At 39.7% G+C, this 18,157-nt stretch overlaps 1 protein-coding gene across 4 annotated transcripts in view; it reads right to left on the minus strand.

Moving 5' to 3' along the window:
• FNDC3B (fibronectin type III domain containing 3B) overlaps positions 1-18,157 on the minus strand; it is a 322,142-nt gene that overhangs the window by 66,010 nt on the left and 237,975 nt on the right. For all 4 annotated transcript variants that reach the window (XM_067536459.1, XM_067536462.1, XM_067536460.1 and 1 more), the window contains exons 12-19: positions 15,801-15,925; positions 11,630-11,804; positions 10,499-10,585; positions 7,639-7,777; positions 6,145-6,216; positions 4,368-4,486; positions 2,450-2,555; positions 385-557 (exon numbers count right to left, since the gene is read on the minus strand). In XM_067536459.1, the coding sequence (XP_067392560.1) occupies positions 385-557; positions 2,450-2,555; positions 4,368-4,486; positions 6,145-6,216; positions 7,639-7,777; positions 10,499-10,585; positions 11,630-11,804; positions 15,801-15,925 (996 nt within the window). The remainder of the gene's footprint in view (positions 1-384; positions 558-2,449; positions 2,556-4,367; positions 4,487-6,144; positions 6,217-7,638; positions 7,778-10,498; positions 10,586-11,629; positions 11,805-15,800; positions 15,926-18,157) is intronic.

Below are 18,157 nucleotides of genomic sequence, written 5' to 3' on the forward strand. Positions count from 1 at the left end.
GGTTCTAAAACACTTTGAACGTTAGACCAGTTTAGCTGAAACCATGTTTAAAAAGAAATGCCATTCTCAAATTTGATTTAAAAGGCCAGTCTGGATGGGGTCCTCTAAGTCTCAACACACTGTCTTCTCCCTGAGTTTCTCAAACTCTTTCATTTTATTCTCCACTTTTCTCCTTTCCCAGGTACCTCTTTTTCTCTTTATTTTTTTCCTTTTCCACATTCCCCTTCATCTTTCTCCTCCTCAGCTTTAGATGAACAACTGTATGCACTGCCGGTATTACTGTCCTCTCAGATACATGTTGAGAAACATTTTGAAAAAAACCCACTCTTCTGGCATCCGTTTTCGGATGCTGCCGTTGATGCTGTGCAGAACATTAAACCTTACCCCTCCATCATTCAAAGCCCTCACTCTGAACCGATATGTTGTTCCAGGAAGAAGGTTGCTGACCGTGCACTCTAGATCAGGGCCACGATACACCTCAGAAATAACCTCTTCTGGTTCTGTCATTTCCACACTGTATTCTGAGACTTGACAACCACTTTCTGACACAGGGACATCTAGAAAGAATCAGTATAATTTATTTATTATTGATATAACCATAGACGTACATGGTGATTATCTTACATTGATTCATTTTGTACCACAAATATGTATCATCTCTAATGATTCTGCCTCTTTGATAAGTGTCCCACACCCAAACGTATGTAAATGGGATCACTCATGTGAGTCAAGTTATTCATGTCCGTAAGTATTTGCAGGATCAGACCCGCAGCTAGCAGCAGCAATGGGTCCCATGCTGTAAAAGCAGTGCTACTCTGGTGTTCTAATACCACAAGTAGGCCCATTTATATCACAGAAGATTAGAGTTGGAAGGGACCTCAGGAGGTCATCTAGTCCAACCCCCTGCTCAAAGCAGGACTAACCTCAGCTAAATCATCCAATGGATTCCACTCCTGGTAGCAAGCACAACCACCATAGTATATTACTGTACAATGGGGGCTGATATCTGCTCTTCCTTTAATAGCAAAACCCATTCAAATAAACAGTGTACCTTCCTTCGATACAAGGAATAATCACAATAATATTGCTAAATGAAAACATAAGCCTATGGTGATTTTTTAACATAACCTTAAAATAATGAAATTATCAGAGGAGGAAATATGTCATAAAAGCACGGTAGGGCTAATTTTGCTGTCAATACACACAGTTTTGTGCAGACCAATAATAGAATGAACTCATTAGCTTTTAAATAATTATAATACCTAGCTCTTACATAATGCTTTTCATCCAGAGCTCTCAAAATGCTTTACAAAGGAAAGTCAATATCATTATGCCCATTTTACAGATAGGGAGGAAGGCTCAGTCCTGTATTCTCTGAGCAATTCAAAAGCCCTTGGCAAAATGAATGGGGATTTGGGGTGTGCAAGGATGACACGGACAGTCCATAAGCCTTGTCTGTTTAACAGCTCACTGAGATCATGGGCCTGTTTTGGCTATTCATATCCTTTGAATGGCTCTTGAGGAAATATAATATTATTGTTAATGTGCAGAAAGTATGCTGCTGAAACTACCCAGTGCTGAGCTCTGCAAAGTGGTGTCTGCTACAAACCAACGTGAAACCTTGAACATGAGTGCAACTTAGACCTCCTGGTGGACCTGAGACACATTTGTCAAATGGAAATGGTGTTGAGAAGGACTATTCTGAGTGTGGCAGAGACTTAGACACTTCTAACAAACAACTTAAGGGAGAGATTTCACCAAGCAATGACCTTCTAAAATGCCACAATTATACTATTTCATTCTCACTGAACAGGCAAGGAGCTACTTTTTATAAGAACTATCCTGTTCAAGTCAACTTAGTGCATTCGTTTTATTGTACCTTTGCCTTAATAAAAAGCTTTTTAAAAAAGTTTTCTATGTGCTCTGGCTCAGTATAAATTATTGTGTGAAATTCTAAATGAAACAGTAGAAAATTGTGGCCAGGAGCGCTGGGAAATAAAACGAATCTCAAGTGAGGTGACATTTTTGCAATGAAAGGCCAATGGTAAGAAACTTTGTTACAGGCCCTGATCTTATAGTACTACATAGGCGTAACTTCCAATTGACTTCAGTGGGAATAGATTGCAGTATCAGACCCAAAGGAAAAAATAAAGACAACTAATTTCCAAGAGCCTGATACAAAAGCCCATTGAAGTCAATGAAAAGTCTCTCACTGATTCAACTGGACTTCGGATCATGTTGTTTCATCTACTGCAACGTGACACAAACAAGTAATAAATATTAGAATGCAAAATCTTATATGCATTTTAAATTTATAGCAACTGCTTAGTTTTAGATCTTGAGATTAAATTCATTCTTTTAAATGGTGGCTTGAGTTTTGGCCTAATAAATAGTTTCAATCCAGGTTTCTGCTTGATAACTAAAATGGCTGCAAGTACTGATCACTCACCCCACAGTAGCTGAATTTCTTTGTGTTTTGGTTTCCCCGACACCCTTGGTGGCCGACAGTGACCTGGTGCAACACTTAGTGTACGGACGGGTAAACTTTCAGAACACTGGAAAAGAATATGACCTAAGATTATTAATTCTGCTGAAAACACATCTACGAAGAGAGGCATGATTCTAAACAGGGGACGATGATGTGAGTCCTGGTCTTTACAATCTAGCCCCTTTAAAGAGCTATCTAAAAAATACTATTTTGGCAAACAAGAAACTTATGGTAAGAAAAATGTAGGATCAGAGACTATCAAGTGATTAGTATATATTTCATGAATACGAACATTATTGACGCATAATTTTATTAGCATCATTTATGTAATATTTTCACTAGTATTACTGAATATTTTAGTAAAGGATTTTTTACTTTTTTATTGTATTAATTTTCACAAGGCTCTCAAGAATACAGGGTACTAAAAGACTGCTTAACAGAGCAGAGAAAGGCATAACAAGAACCAATAGTTGGAAGCTGAAGCTAGACAAATTCAAATGAGAAATCAGGCAGCTTTATTTTATTTTATTTTTTTACAGTGAGAGGTGATTAACCATTTCAACAAACTACCAAGAGAAGAGGTGCATTTGAAGATGTCTTCAAATCAAGACTGGATGTCTTTCTGAAAGATATGCTTTAGCCTAACACAATTTATGCTTTAGTAAAGCACCACTCAGGGTAATGGTGTGAAATTTAATGGCCTGTGATATACAGGTCAGATTAGATGATCTAATGGTCCCTTCTGGCCTTAAACTTAAAATATGATTTTTTCAGAGCAGTACATCAGTAACAGCTGGGAGGATTTCTTTTTGATGACATTCAGCTCAAAAATGCCATTTTCCTTCTTTCCTATGCTTCCCATGACTGATCCCTGAAAAAGCACTTCTTAGATATATATGCACTCAGATGGTGTCCTCGATACTAAGGGCATCATTTTCAAAAGTGACTTAGGAGCTAAAGTTTCAGTGGGGGCCTATAGCACAAAAAGGAGGTAATAAGGTTTGGATCCTTCATATGCATCCTTGAGGGGAAGAGGCACTTGCATCCACCAGTTTGTGCAGCCCTCTACTGATCTTTCAAAGACTTAACCAGATGCTTAACTTAATGCAAGTGAGTAGACAGAGTGAAGTCAAAGGGAATTTTCAATAAGTAAAGTCTGCAGGATCAGGATCTTCATTAGTGCTGTTATGTAGAGAAATGAACACAGTGCAAGGGCACACTACATTCCAGAGCATCTGAGTCCACGTGGATACAGTCAGTTACAAAAACACATGCAAGATCTACATAGCAGCCAGTCAAACTGAGAAATCCATAATGTTTTGCTCTTCTGGAGGTTAAAATGTGAGTCTGATGTACCAGAAGGCTGAGAAGACTGAGTTAATTACTTTTACTACATATTTTTAATAAATAATAAACTTAAATAGGGAGATGTCTGAATACAATGGCAAACTATGAACAACCACACAGAAAGTATAAAAATATAATAGCTGTACACACAAATTACTGGGTGATATTCTATGGCATGTGTTATGCAGGAGGCCAGAGTAGATGACCATAAAGGTCCCTGTTCGCCTTAATGATATATGAATACTTAGGGTTTTTTCCATATAAAGTAGAACCTCATTAATTTGTATTTTGCTAAACTACAAGGCCCAAATTTTGCATGCACAGAGAGAGCAGCACATTTCAAAATTCAGTAACTTGCATAGGGAACATTAATGGAAATCAGTGATGTTTTACTGTATCCAATAATATTAAAATTTTGGCCAACTACATCACCTAACACCACCAGTGTTATTTTGCAACACTGAAATGTAGAGCATACGTGAAACTCTGGAAAATGCAAAAATTATAGTGCTCAGTGATAAACTTTTCTTACCTGGCTGTGTCCACCAGTGCCGATACAGCATGCCCGGAGTTTATACAAAGTGCCTGGTTTCAAGTGAGTACAGGTATGTTCTGCAGCAGATCCACTATATGCCACTGTCCATTGATTTGCTGTAAAAGTACATGGATTCATTCAAGTCTACTTTTGAAAACACACACACACACACACCTTTCTCTCTGTCTCTCTCTCGGGAGTTATATTTGAGAAAGAAAAGCTTTAACATGGTTTTATAAAAATACTTGAATACTTTTTTGTGAAAACAAAATGGTCATACACTTTTAATGACTATATTATTATTGTTTAAAGAAACCTTTTAAAAATCAAACTGTACATATAGTCCTGGATCCTTAACTTCCACTGTCCTACAGAAAGGGACAGGGACACTTAAAAACACAGTCACCAGCAAAACAAACACACACAACCTGAGTACTCAGTGTTATTCAGCGTAATCCAACCTGCAGGCCAGGACAGGTGGAATTTTAAGGCTGCAGACCAGCAACTGTGGCTTGCTCTTACACAGCGTGCAAACAGGGGCAAGGGCTACTTGCTTCTTCCTTCATATCTTCCTCTCAGAACCTATATAACAGGCAGCCACAATCTGGTGCTACATAAAGATCACTTTATTTTCCATTGAAATGGAGCCACAGTCAAAGTACTCCAGTCACTGAATTGTGGTATAGCCTTTGGTAAGTCCCTTTACCTCTGCTGTCTAGTTTTCCCATCAATAAAATTGGTATAATACCACCTACTTCAAATGGATGTTTGCAGTGCTTAAAGTGGTATGAAAAAAATGTGGGGGGGGGGGGGGGGGGAGCAGGAGGGTGTCTATAATAATATGGGAGCAGCAGCTTTGCTAAGACAAGTTGCTAAAGTGCACTCTTTAGCAACCCAACTTAATTTTTACCTTTTTTTTCCAGGTCTGCAAGTCCTTGCGCCTGCCTACACCCCACATCCCGCCCACATTAAGCAGTGGGTGCTTAATTTATTAATGTTTGAAGTCTTAGGAAAAAGGTGCACAGAAATACAATGTAATAGTAATAATATTATACTAGTAGTAATAATATTCTACATATCTATATATTTTAACCAGGCACAAATGGAACAGGTTTAACTTAGAAAATCTAGCCCTGTAATCCACATAAGAACTTTAATTAATGATAGCAAACATTAAAAAGTTTAATAAGATTTTAACTCAGGCTGTGTCTACACTTGGAGCACTTTACTAGTATAGGAATATCGGTATGCTATACCAGCAAAGTGCTCCTAGTATGAAAGTAGCTATAATGGGAAAGCTGTGCTTTGTACTGGTATAATGAAACCATGCCCCATGAGTGAAACAAGCTTAACTGTTAAAAGCACAGCTCTTTGCCAGTATTACTGTGTATATACTAGGGATGCTGGCTGGCACACCTGTGTCAGTCAGAGATCACACTTCTTTGCATCCCTGACTGAAATAGCTATGCCAGCAGAAATCTGTAGTGTATACATAGCCTAGGCCAGAGAAACATTTTTCTTCAATTTACGTTTTAATTTAATACTAGATTTTGTAACTCATGTTTGGTAAAATTAATAAAGGGTACAGGAAAGATGCCAGACTAAACTGTTTATCTAAAAATACCATCTACGATATTTGATACAATTATTTTTTGTATTATTGTTATTACAATAGTACTTTAAAAATATTAATAGCCAAAAAAGCCAGGTTTTTAAATAACAGAATACGTATAACCACAATGTATTGAAGTAGATAGATTCTTGTCAAATTTACCTTCAGAATTTCCTTCGGAAATCTCTAATAGGTATTTTAGGATTTCTGAACCGCCATTATCTTGTGGAGGATCTGAAAAAAAAGCAACATTTTTGTTAATAAATTAAATTTGAAAAATGGAATTTACAAGAAAATAAAGAATACAGCAACAGATTTTGATCCTTCAAAATCACGCATATATCTAGTAAGGAAAGCACTTGTCAGATGCACTGACTACAGCATAAAGATCTAATACTGTTTGGTGCAGAGGTCTCTCTGGTCAGCACCTTGCAGGTTTTATTCTAGTGGTCTATCCGTACTGTAACAGATTAATTAGGGCACAAATAACTAAAGACAGAGCTGATGAAGGATATTTACTGCAAATAGCTGCTGTCTGATTGAATCAATAGGACTAAAGCGGAAGATAAAAATAATTATACGCTGCCACATGTGGTATTCGTAATTCTAAAGATGATGATTTTAAGATCCACTCTCTGAATCTACAGATCATTTCCAGACAAGTTGGAATCTTAGAATACACTGTGGATTTGTTAACCATACAGCATACTTTGACTCATATATTCTGCTCTTGCTACTTTAGTAGAAGAATCAGGAGCTTTAACCAGTTATAGGAATGTATTTTCACTGTTTACTCAAAACTGTGACTCCAGAGAGTCTGGTTTTCAAAACTGATGCCTAGGATCCTTCATCATCATCATTGGCTGCTCATAAATATGTCACATAGTCACCTCACTGAAGACATGGTTCTTGTCTCAAAGAGCTTACATTCTGCGTGCAACATGACATGTCCAGAAAGGATCATAAGCAGACAAACTGAGGTGTGGGGGAAGTTGAGAGGGAGAACAATGGTTACAGTAATAAGACTGCTGAGGCATGGATGTGCTTTGGCTGTTGCATTACGTTATTGGTTTAACCTTTCTTGTCCATATCGCTGCATATAGGTAAGACAACAGAAGTAAGTTTTTAGGAGGGATCTGAAGGAAGTAGCTTAGTAGGCAGGTTTGAGGTGTCCACTCTAAGCACTAAGGGAGCATGGAAGAAGATAAACATGTTTATGAGTGGTATCAAGACTGGCGTCACTGGTAGAGCAGATGTGGGCAGGATATACATGATATAAGGTCTTGAAAGCAAGGAAAGAATCCTGAATTTGACATACAGTACATTGGAATCAGTGAATTGTCTCAAAGGACTGTGTGTGTGTGTGTGAGAGAGAGAGAGTTGGTGGAGAGAATATAGCTGAACCACCATGCTTTCACTTTAATAATATTTTCGAGCTCTTTGACTATGAAAAAGTCACAGTTTTTCACCACATGCTCAGGCATCTCTCAGAATGATCAAATGCTTATCAAAATTTCTGAACACATTCATCTCTGGGCTGAGAAGCAGCATGCGAAATCTGAGCCTAATGTGCCATTCATATAAGTTTTGTTTACACTTAATTTATGTTATGCCATAAGAAAATTGTGTTACAGCAAACTGAATGGGTTAGCTTACCCCATTTAACGCTGAAGCCATGAGATGTTATTGGACCTTTAATAACAGGTCTGGTAGGAGGTCCCGGCCTGTCCGGGCTTGTTGTGCAGACCAAAATTTCACTTGGACAACTCTTTCCTTCCACATTAGAAGCAATCAGCTGAAACAAAAACACAACTAATGTGACTATTCAGTTCTCCTTTCTGACAGCTTTGCATGAATTAATCTAATATAGTCCATACAAACACTGTTTATTAAAATAGACAGCATGTATCAAATCACAGCAAATTGTGTAGGATTCTAACACAAGGTAATTGATCATAAAATTGTTTCATTAGTAAGTACCTCCAGAGTTTTTCTGCGGCCCCAATTTACTGTGTTGCAGTAAATTAAGATGAGAAAATTCTTAATGTCTTTTTAAAAGCAAGTCCCACATGTCAACCGATTGTTTACTCATAGCGAAGGTAAATAATAGTAGATATACATGATCTTTTTGGAAGACTTTCCAGAAGCAGTTCAAAGCAAATTTCTTCAGAATTTATTATTGTTGTTTGAATTACCATAGTGCCCAGGGGCCCTAGTTATGGGCTAGCATCCCATTGTGCAGTACAAACACAGAACACACAGCAACAAAAACCTGAGAAGAGTTACAGGCACATCTAACATATGCTAGTCTGCACTTATTGAAGCAAAAAAGATGCATCTGAAATATATGCTTTATAGGCCAAACACTGAAGTCTTTACTCAGGAAAAACTCCGAGCGACATCAGTGGGAATTTTGCAAGACTGACTTCAAGATTCGTCTCTAAATGTGTTGCACAGGAATTAAATATTGAATCAACTACTACAAATGCTAATTATAAATACAAATTAGCAACTTTTTCTACCTGGGAGCCTCAGATCATTCCCTGAAAATTCCCCTTTCAATCCTCACTTCCATCATAGGCTGCAGATTACAAAGACCCTGTCTGCTGATGGTAAAAAATTGGATGGGTCTCCATCCATAGCTAGTTAATGATACTCCCTGCAGTCAGATGTCATTGGGTGTGTGTGTGTGTTACTAGAAACCGATGTAAGGTCAGCCCAGGGCTAAGCATGCTGCTCAGTCTGCTTACGAGAGAGGGACCAAGGTCAACCTTTGTCCCAGACCCATCATGTACTGTTGGGTTTTGTCATAGCTGCGCTGTCAGCCCAGCCTTGAAAAGCCCAGTTTCTGAGCCCGGCTCCCCCCTTCCTGTGCAGGGCTAGCGCTGCTGCTTGCTCGAGCCTTGCCTGCCCTCCCACCCCCCATGCGAAGCTGAAGCTGAGGTTGGTGTGCTACTCACCTGAGCCCTGCCTCCAGGGCTAGCATTGCTCCCCCCGGGCCGTACGTGCCTCCGCACCCCACTTTTTTGGCAAAAGTGGGCATTTGTCCCGTTTGATCAGTTGGCTAGAGTAAATGGGATAAATACCCACTTTTGCCAAAAAAGTCGGGACAGCCGGGATAGGGCCTAAAAAAGGGATGTCCTGGCCAAAACAGGACATACGGTCACCCTAGACAAGCAGCATAAACCATGCTAAACTACAGAGTATTATATTATGGCAGCCCATCCACAGCTTCCTGACTCTAAAGTTCACGTAATTTTGCACTGTTTTATGTGGGATCAAGATATTTTATTTAAACTTGTCTTTAATGCCCAAAGCAATCCCCTTTGTGCTAAACAATTTGCTTCATCTTTGACCCACTGACATTGTAGTGCAGGTTTTTGAGATGAAAGAAATTTTACCCTCCTGCGAATTTACAATATTCATACAAAAACAGAGCTGTTTTCAGAAATTTGCTCTGTAAAATAACTGGAAGCCCAGTGGATATGAACTTTTGAGGTAATAGCCTCTTTTCACGTCTACCTGCAATAAAAAGTAAATGGAGTGATGCCACCTTGTGGAGAAATGATAATTTGCATGGATGGGATTTTCGAAGACCAGACAGCCGACTGTTATTTATGTTAGTGAGCAGACATTTAGCACTCCTCTTGCACAAAATCAGACATAGTAACCATAGGCATTTTTATTAGTAAATAATACTCAGCATATGTATTGTGCTTGACATTTTCAAAGTACTGTATTAATGAGACAGACTTCTGAATTTTGTTATAGATTATAAGATAAAATTTTAGAAGAGTCATAGAAACGTATTTTAGGGAGACCTATCATTGGAAGAAGAAAACATAGGACAGTAAATATAAATCTGCTGGACAACCAAAAATTCACACTTAATAGCTGGCTGGCAAAGCTTCATTTTCCACATGTTGGGTGAACCTGTCTCCCTGATTCCTGGGAATGTGTCTGTTTCAGTGTCCCTGTCTGTTTTACAAGAGCAGTGTTTTTCTGCCCCAGTTTTTGTAACCAGAGCAAATTGGCCATCTGAGGGATTACCAACAACTGAATGAAATGCACTACAAGGACCGTCAGAGACCTAAGTCACATTGTTACATGCTGACACCCTACCCCCCATCACCAGAGTGGGCCTTCCAGCAGCAGTTCCCCTGCCTTCCCTCCCCCCCACACCCATGAGCTCCCAAACCAGTACCTCCTACATGCGCACACAGTGAAACCTACAGGATGAGCACTCCACAACTACACTCTGTGGTACAAAGGACTGCATCTTCCTCAAACAGTCTACGCAATTAACATGTTCTGATGTAACACATATTTTAACTATAACACTATCATCATTGAAAAAAAGAGGCCCGTCAAGGGAGAAGACATTTTTCACACCTATTAGGTTTTAATCAGAGGAAGGCTTTGTGTTTGATAGCTCAGTTTTTTGAAGCGTTAAGGGTTCCTGTCAGGCAGATCTTTACAAAATGCCCTGCAACGGGAAAAGGAAAAACAAACTTACCCTAAATTTATATTGTGTGCTTCTTCTGAGATTTTTCACAGTACAGGTTAGCTCTTCTCCAGTGTACTTTGGATGAAACACACTATCCTAAAATGTTAATCAAGAACAAACCAAGTTTTTATATATCATCATCAACTTGTATAGGTGCCGTTTGTATCATATAACACAGCTACAATACATCGTGTCAGCACAGATTCCAAAAGTTTCTCTTGTTTTCTGTAATCTGCCATTGTCATGGTAATTATTTTCTAAAAGGGTGGAATGACTAATTGAGTTGAATAATGTGCCATTTTGCTATAAAATAGTGCAAGAGAACAATTTCGGTAATAGTTTAATGTATTTAATAGAAATGTAAGTGACAATGTAGCCCAGAAAGCAAATATCGTACATACACGTAGGCAGACCGTGGCAGACTCAATTGTTTTAAGGATGAATTACTCCAAATCCTATGACTTCTTCCTTGTGGATTTTTAAGTGGGATTCCGCACGACTCTGCATTACAAACTTGTACCCGACTTTGCTAAGTCTACCAGGTCTCCGTTTGGGAGTGAAGCAGAACTTTGTCACCTTAGTTATCCTTTCAAACTAGGGTGACTCAGGCATGAACAGCTGGGCAAGTCATACAGCTCAATCCTGCAAAATGTGGAGCACCTCCTGAGAGGTGGAGTGCCCCTGACTCCACATGACTACAGTGGGAGTTGAGGGCACCCAGCACTTCACAGGAGGGCTCAGCTCTATGCAGGATCACACCCTTATTTGATAAACTGTTTCTAGTGAGTCACCATGGTAACAGAAAGCCATTTTTTCAGGAAACGCAGAATTTATTTAGATAAAGAATGGTTAAGAGATGAAGAGGAGCTTTTTGTTTTGGTGGTGGTGCACACCAGAAAATATCCCCTAAATTCAGATATTGGCCTTTTAAAAACAAAACAAAACAGAGCATTCTATTAAATTCATCCTTCTTTTGACAAAAATTCAGTGAGATCTTGTACAGTAACTATGTAAATATCAGAATGGAAATGTTCTCAGTTATACAGGGCATAGTCTCTTCAGCGGGGCTGCAGCAGAACAAGTGCGAAGAGAATTTGGTCCACTCTATCCACTTTACAATAATACTAAAACAGAACTTACATTATCTTCCTCCTGAATTTCCAGGGTGTAGGAAATCACTTCTTCTGGTGTACATCCTTCTGCCTTACTCCACTGCAATGTGATCCACGTGACGCCTGCGCGAACCAATCTTGGTGCAGAAGGGGTCTGAGGAATATTACCCGATGTGTAGCACACCACTTCCTGGCTGTACCCACTGCATAGGAACAGACAGAAAGAAGATATCACATAATGCAGTTTGGAAAAAAATTGTTTGACTCTATTGGTATAGGAATACATTGTTTGAATATATAGGTATATAAATTATATATAATCACATACCAAAAAATTACAGTAAAAGGACATTCAGATTGCAAAGTCAAGCACTCAAAAGTTAGGAAATGCCAGAATTAAGGATGCCTGTGCAACTTTAATTCAGCCCTCTGGTCCACATTTGTTATGATACAACCTTTAATGACATGTTCACATTTCCACAGGACCTTTGCCTCATTCAGTGCACACAGGAAGGAGGGTGCTCTCTGAATGAGCAGTTCTTCAGTATTTGTTTTCTCATTCCTCAGTGTGTTGCCTCTATGCCTTACTTACTGCACTCCATCCAAACCTTGCTAAACTAAACTAAACTAAACTAAACTAAACTAAAGGGAGAAGTATTAATTTCCTCATGGACATTTTTATGGATCTCCTCACCATCAGAGTGCTTCGAAACCATAAATGAATTCATCTCCCCTGTGAGGTAGGAAGGTATTATTAAACCCATTCTAAAGATGGGAAATGAACCACAAGAGTGAATAAAGCCAAAAGGGTCAAGCGTCCACTAGTTCTGGGTTCAAAGCCCAGTTCCTAGCTACTTCAGTTGGAGTTGTGAGTGCTCAGCACATCTGCAAATCTGGCCCCAGGTGTCTCAATCTAGGGTCACAGAAAATCAAGAACACACAATTAGTCGTCACCTGTGAAATTTTAGTTTAAGTGACTTACTCAGCATCACATAGAAACTCTGTGGCAAAAGGCAGTCAGAGAATCCAGTTTTCCAGGACAACATTTAACTGCCTTAACCATGAGATCAGGTTTCTCTTCCACACTGAATTTGCTACACACCTTCCAACTTCTGCAACAAATGAGGCAGGGATCCTGCGCACAAAAACCTCATTCCCTGCACAACCCTGATTCATCCCCAGGGCATGATCCAGCTGAATAAGACAGGCATGGATTATGTGGAGAATACAATACGTAATCATGTCATTAAAGACTATCTTATAATGCACATACATGGGCAGCCTTAATTCTAGCATTTCCTAACTTTGGAGTGCTTGATTTTGCACTCTTAAGGTCCTTTTAACATATATTTTGTGTGTAATTTTCTCAGTTTTTAAAAAAGGGAAAAAAAATCAGAAATGTCTTTATGTGGTTCCATATTGACCTCCACAGGGTTCATCAGCAGGGTTTGAACCTTTTGATTTAAAACATAGACCACTGCCACTTGAGCTAACAGAGTAACTGAGAGTAGTAGAAGTCTGCTAACCTCTGTGTGGGCCAGCCATTAGAAGGGAATGAGACACTCACTTGGCAAGCAGGTTTCAGAGATATTTGCTGAGAGCAGAGTAATGTTAGTACTCAGGAAACGGGTTCTATTTCTGGTCTGGAGAGAAGTGTCTTCTAGTAGACACAGACCCTTCTGCTCCTGTCCCCTATCATATCCTTGACAAATCTGTCCCCTTCTCTTCCTGTCCCTCCTACTTCTATTTCCCTATGCTCTTGCCCCACACCCCTTCTGCTCTTGGCCCCTCCAGCCTCTATTCCCTGGCTCTGTCCCCGTCTAACCCCCTCTGCTCTTCACCTTCTGCATGTGAGGCCAAGTCTACACTACAGACATATATCGGTTTAACTATATCACTCAGGGGTAGGAAAAATCCACAACCCGGAGCGATGTAGTTATACCAGCCTAACCCCCTGTGTACACGGTGCTACGTTGACAGAAGAGCGTCTCCCATCAACATAGCTACTGCCTCTTGGGGAGAGGGATTATCTGCGCCAATGGGAGACGCTCTCGTATCTGTGTAGGAGTGTCTTCACTCAAGCGCTATGATGCTGTAGTCCTTGATATGAAGACAAGCCCTGAGTCAGGCGGCTTCCTCTTTTTCTTCCGTACTACCTGGGTTCCAGCAGGGGGATCTGTTAGAGCAAGAGAGAGACTGTCTGCCTGCTCTCAGTGCCTCACCAGGCACGTGCTAAGGAACAACTATAGGAAAAGTCCTGCTTAGCCCTGGAATGGAGCATGCTCCGTAGGCTCTGTGGGGTTAGGACATGCTCAGTGGAGGTGTTAGCCTCTAACAAGCCTCTGTTGAATATGTGCAAATAGCTCCTTTTAGATAATATTCACTCAGCCACATCGTGGTGGATTTTCAGGGAGACAGAAAAGGCAATTCTGGGACCCTAGCACCCTCCCTGCTAATTTTCTAGTCCCTGCTCCAAAGCATGAAGATGTTAGAGCTTCTAAGAATTGAACATAAGCAAAAAAGCAATTTTTTCCCCTTATAACTTCGTTCTCAGAAATGACTCATCCGTTCTGGCTGAAATTTAAAAAAGCTTAAATTAAAAACTCAGTTTGAAGCAGAGACCCAGAATGGAAAATTTCTGACCAAATGGTTAATCTGGAAAAATGATAAACAACTGAAAACTGGGAAGTTTATAATGGGAAGCGTTAGGTAACCTTAACAACACGCGTAACCCTGGCAGCATTGCCTATAATCATATATAAATATAGATCCTATATGCTCTTGCTGCCTATGCCATGGATTAAGCCACACAAAATAATATAGAAGGACTGACCATAGGTATAACCACCCGAAACCTCAGCCCATTCCCTTCTCAATGACCTGAAAAAAGATGGAGTTTGGAACACAACCAGAAGATTAACAAATCTGGGTTCTGGAAAACTGGGGATGGAGAAGATGAGTCCCAAAACTGAGGACCTTTCACAGACAATGCTCGGTTAGCAGTCCCCTCTCATTTATGTTCCACCTGTGCTGACAACAAATGAGGGAGTGCTTCAGAGAGAAAAGATGATTTCTCAAGGCATATGGGAAATGGAATCCATTTACAAACTGTTGAGAAATAAAGACCCATAATATCTAGAGGAAGAAGACATGGACATTAACATAGCAGTTTTTTTAAACCACATATGTCTAGGAACTGTGCATTTTCAGGACTTTTACAATAGCAGAATTTCCCTCAGAAAAACACATATGTATCTCTCCAGGTATCTGTATTTTTTCCTTCATTCTTTTATTTCCCTCCTCAACTAAACATTCCAAGTAATGAAACAATGAAAAGGGACCAATAATTTTTAGAATGAGTATTTTTTGTAAACTTCAGAAATTATTTTAGCTTCTTAATAGTATATGTCCCCCCTTGTATGCGGGCAAACTCTCCGCCACCTAAAATCCCCACACAGAAAAACTATCGAGCACACTCTGGCCCACTAACTGTTGTAACATCTTCTGACCTGTGCTTTCTAGCAGCTTCCTGATCTTGTGAAACCCATTAGCCAGAGCTCTGACTGATTCCCACCAATTTGCACAGGCATGAATTTAATACCAGGTGCAAGGGAATGGAGAATCAGGACAAACCTTGCTAAAATCCCTTTGAGCAGTGTTAGCCCACACTTGCCCCTGGCTGATATTCCATTTGCTTTACTTGCCTAGTGGCTAAGACAACTAAGGCTTGCCAAAGGAGGAAGTGAGAACAAACTTTTCAGTAGTGCTGAAAGAAGACAAAGGAACATCACTTAAAAAAAGAAGTAGAATTCATTTCAAAATCTGTAACTCTTAACTACCTCATGCTTTTTTTTTTTTGGTTCCCTGAGATCCCTAGTGGGAATTTTAAATAACACATGCGTTCTTTTTGTATTAGAAACAGGCCACAAAACATCATTTAACACCTCTAAAGGGGTCCATCCTTTTGGATCCATTTAATCATTCTCTGAAAACTTCAAGTCACTTCCCTGTGAGATGAGTGAAAGCTCTTGGGGATCTATTCTAAGAGCACTATTTGCAGATCAATAAAACTTTAGCCATTTAATAGAGAGCCCAAAGGGGGAAATACAAGCCTCTTGATACCGATACGGTCATTTAGAGTTAAGTCTTTTGAATGCCTTTTGCCATGGCAGAGATTTCATTGACAAGAAATGACTTACCTAGTGCCTATGTCATTCTGTGCTGCTAATCTGAAGGTGTAGCCCATAGCCGGACAAAGCTTAGTCAATTTGCAATGCTTTTGGCTCCCAACGTAACATTCTCTGAAACCATTGTTTCTCTTTCCCTAGAAAGAAAATGATCCATAATTGTTTCTTCTATTAACAGATCTAATTAAACAAATACAGACATTTCTTATTGACCATTTTATTGCTTACTTTCTTAGTTATTAAAATGACCAATTATTGAAATTAGGGTTAAGCAGTTTTACACAAACTAGCACCAGCAATATTAAAGGAGTCTAAACAATTTAAGCCACGGCAGCTTCATTTTAAATACATTTCTAGTATGTGTCATATTCAATCTGTAATCAGACTGCCCAGAGTCAGAATCGTAGGACTGAAAGGGACCTTGAGAGGTTTTCCAGTCCAGTCCTCTGCAATCAAGGCAGGACCAAGCATTATCTAGACCATCTCTGACAGGTGTCTGTCCAACCTGCTCTTAAAAATCCTCAACGACGGAGATTTCACAACCTCCCTAGGCAATTTATTCCAGTGCTTAACTGCCTTGACAGTTAGGAAGTTTTTCCCAATGTCCAACATAAACCGCCCTTACTGCAATTTAAACCCATTGCCTCTTGTTCTATCCTCAGAGTTTAAGGAGAACAATTTTTCTTCCTCCTCCTTGTAACAATCTTTTATGTACTTGAAATCTGTTAGCATGTCCCCCACTCAGTCTTCTCTTTTCCAGACTAAACAACCCAATTTTTTTCAAACTTCCTTCACAGGTCATGTTTTCTAGACCTTTAATCATTTTTGTTATTCTTCTCTGGACTTTCTCCAATTCATCCTCACCTCCTGAAATGTGGCACCCAGAACTGGACACAATACTCCAGTTGAGGCCTAATCAGTGAGGAGTAGAGCGGAAGGATTACTTCTTCTGTCTTGCTTACAACATTCCTGCAAATACACCCCAGAATGAGGTTTGCTTTTTTTGCATTGGTGTTATACTGGTGACTCATATTTAGCTTGTAAGCCGCTATGAACCCTAGATCCCTTTCTACAGTCCTCCTTCCTAGGGAGTCATTTCCCATTTTGTATGTGTACAACTGATTGTTCCTTTCTAAGTGGAGTACTTTGCATTTGTCCTTATTAAATTTCATCCTATTTACTTCAGACCATTTCTCTAGTTTGTCCAGTTCATTTTGAATTTTAATTTTACCCATCAAAGCACTTGCAACCCTCCCAGCTTGGTATCGTCCACAAACTTTATAAGTGCTGTAAGAACTTTACAATTTTATAAGAACTATAACTTTATGAGAACTTTATAGTGCTGCAATCTTACTCTCATGACACAGTTCTTCCAGTTCTGTAGCATCACTTATAACAAACCCACCTAATTCAATAACTCTGCAATTTATTCTAGTTATGAATCAAAATCTGTATGACTACAAACTCAATTAAAGGTCAGATTTTCCCACAAGTCAGTGCTACCTCTCAGCCTGGCTAAAGAACTACACAGAGCCTGCAGCAACCAGTCCTTGTAGATGCTACCTTCTGAGCTGAACTGCAATTTTAATCCCCTCTCTAGCTCCTAATTTTTCTTCACAAGAGGGCTCTCACTCCCCACGGTCTAGAAGGTGTAACACACAACAACATTGCACACAGGACAGCAAGGATCCAACCTTTGGCTCAGCAGCACAAAGTACTCTTTAATACTGCCCTGAACGGGCAGCTAAGGCTTCACCCAGCATAGAACCACCTTTGGCTAGCGCAAAACTATTATAGCCAGCATTGTGCCAGCCACCCACCTCCCTTTAGAATAAGTGGCATGTCAAGGGTAGGAAGGGTGTTTATTAGGGATGAGAGAGGTGACACAGGGCAGACAGCATGATGCTCCAGTAAGATATTCAGCTGTTGCAGTGCATAGTTGCTGGAGGCATAACTTAGAGCATCATTGAAGCTGCTCTAAATAACGCTGGGAGTCATTTCAGGCACTGACCAACCCAAGCTTGAGGGAGCAGCAAAGGTGTGTAAGAGACACCTTTCCCCCAAGGTCGTCCGTCAGCTGCATCAAGAGTAAACTCAGTGCAACTAGGATTGAGCCTATGGTTTCCAGAAGCCCCGCCCCCTTTTAAAAATTAGTATTTTTCAAGCCATTCGTACTCTTAAATATTTAATTCAATTGAAAGAACTGGGCTCAGCTTTGCACAAATATAATTTCTTGATATTCTGGGCTTTCCTACTGCAAACAACTTGGTTTGCATATCTGATAACAATCTCCTTGGAAATCTTCTGGATTCTGAATGCTTAAAGTGGACCTGGAAGAGAAATTGCCCCAAGTAATGTAACTAGTCTGT

This window comes from Emydura macquarii, unplaced genomic scaffold (genome assembly GCF_026122565.2).
Source record: "Emydura macquarii macquarii isolate MOO-44397 ecotype Brisbane River unplaced genomic scaffold, CSIRO-AGI_Emac_v2 contig_3603, whole genome shotgun sequence".
NCBI classification, from domain to species: Eukaryota; Metazoa; Chordata; order Testudines; family Chelidae; genus Emydura; species Emydura macquarii.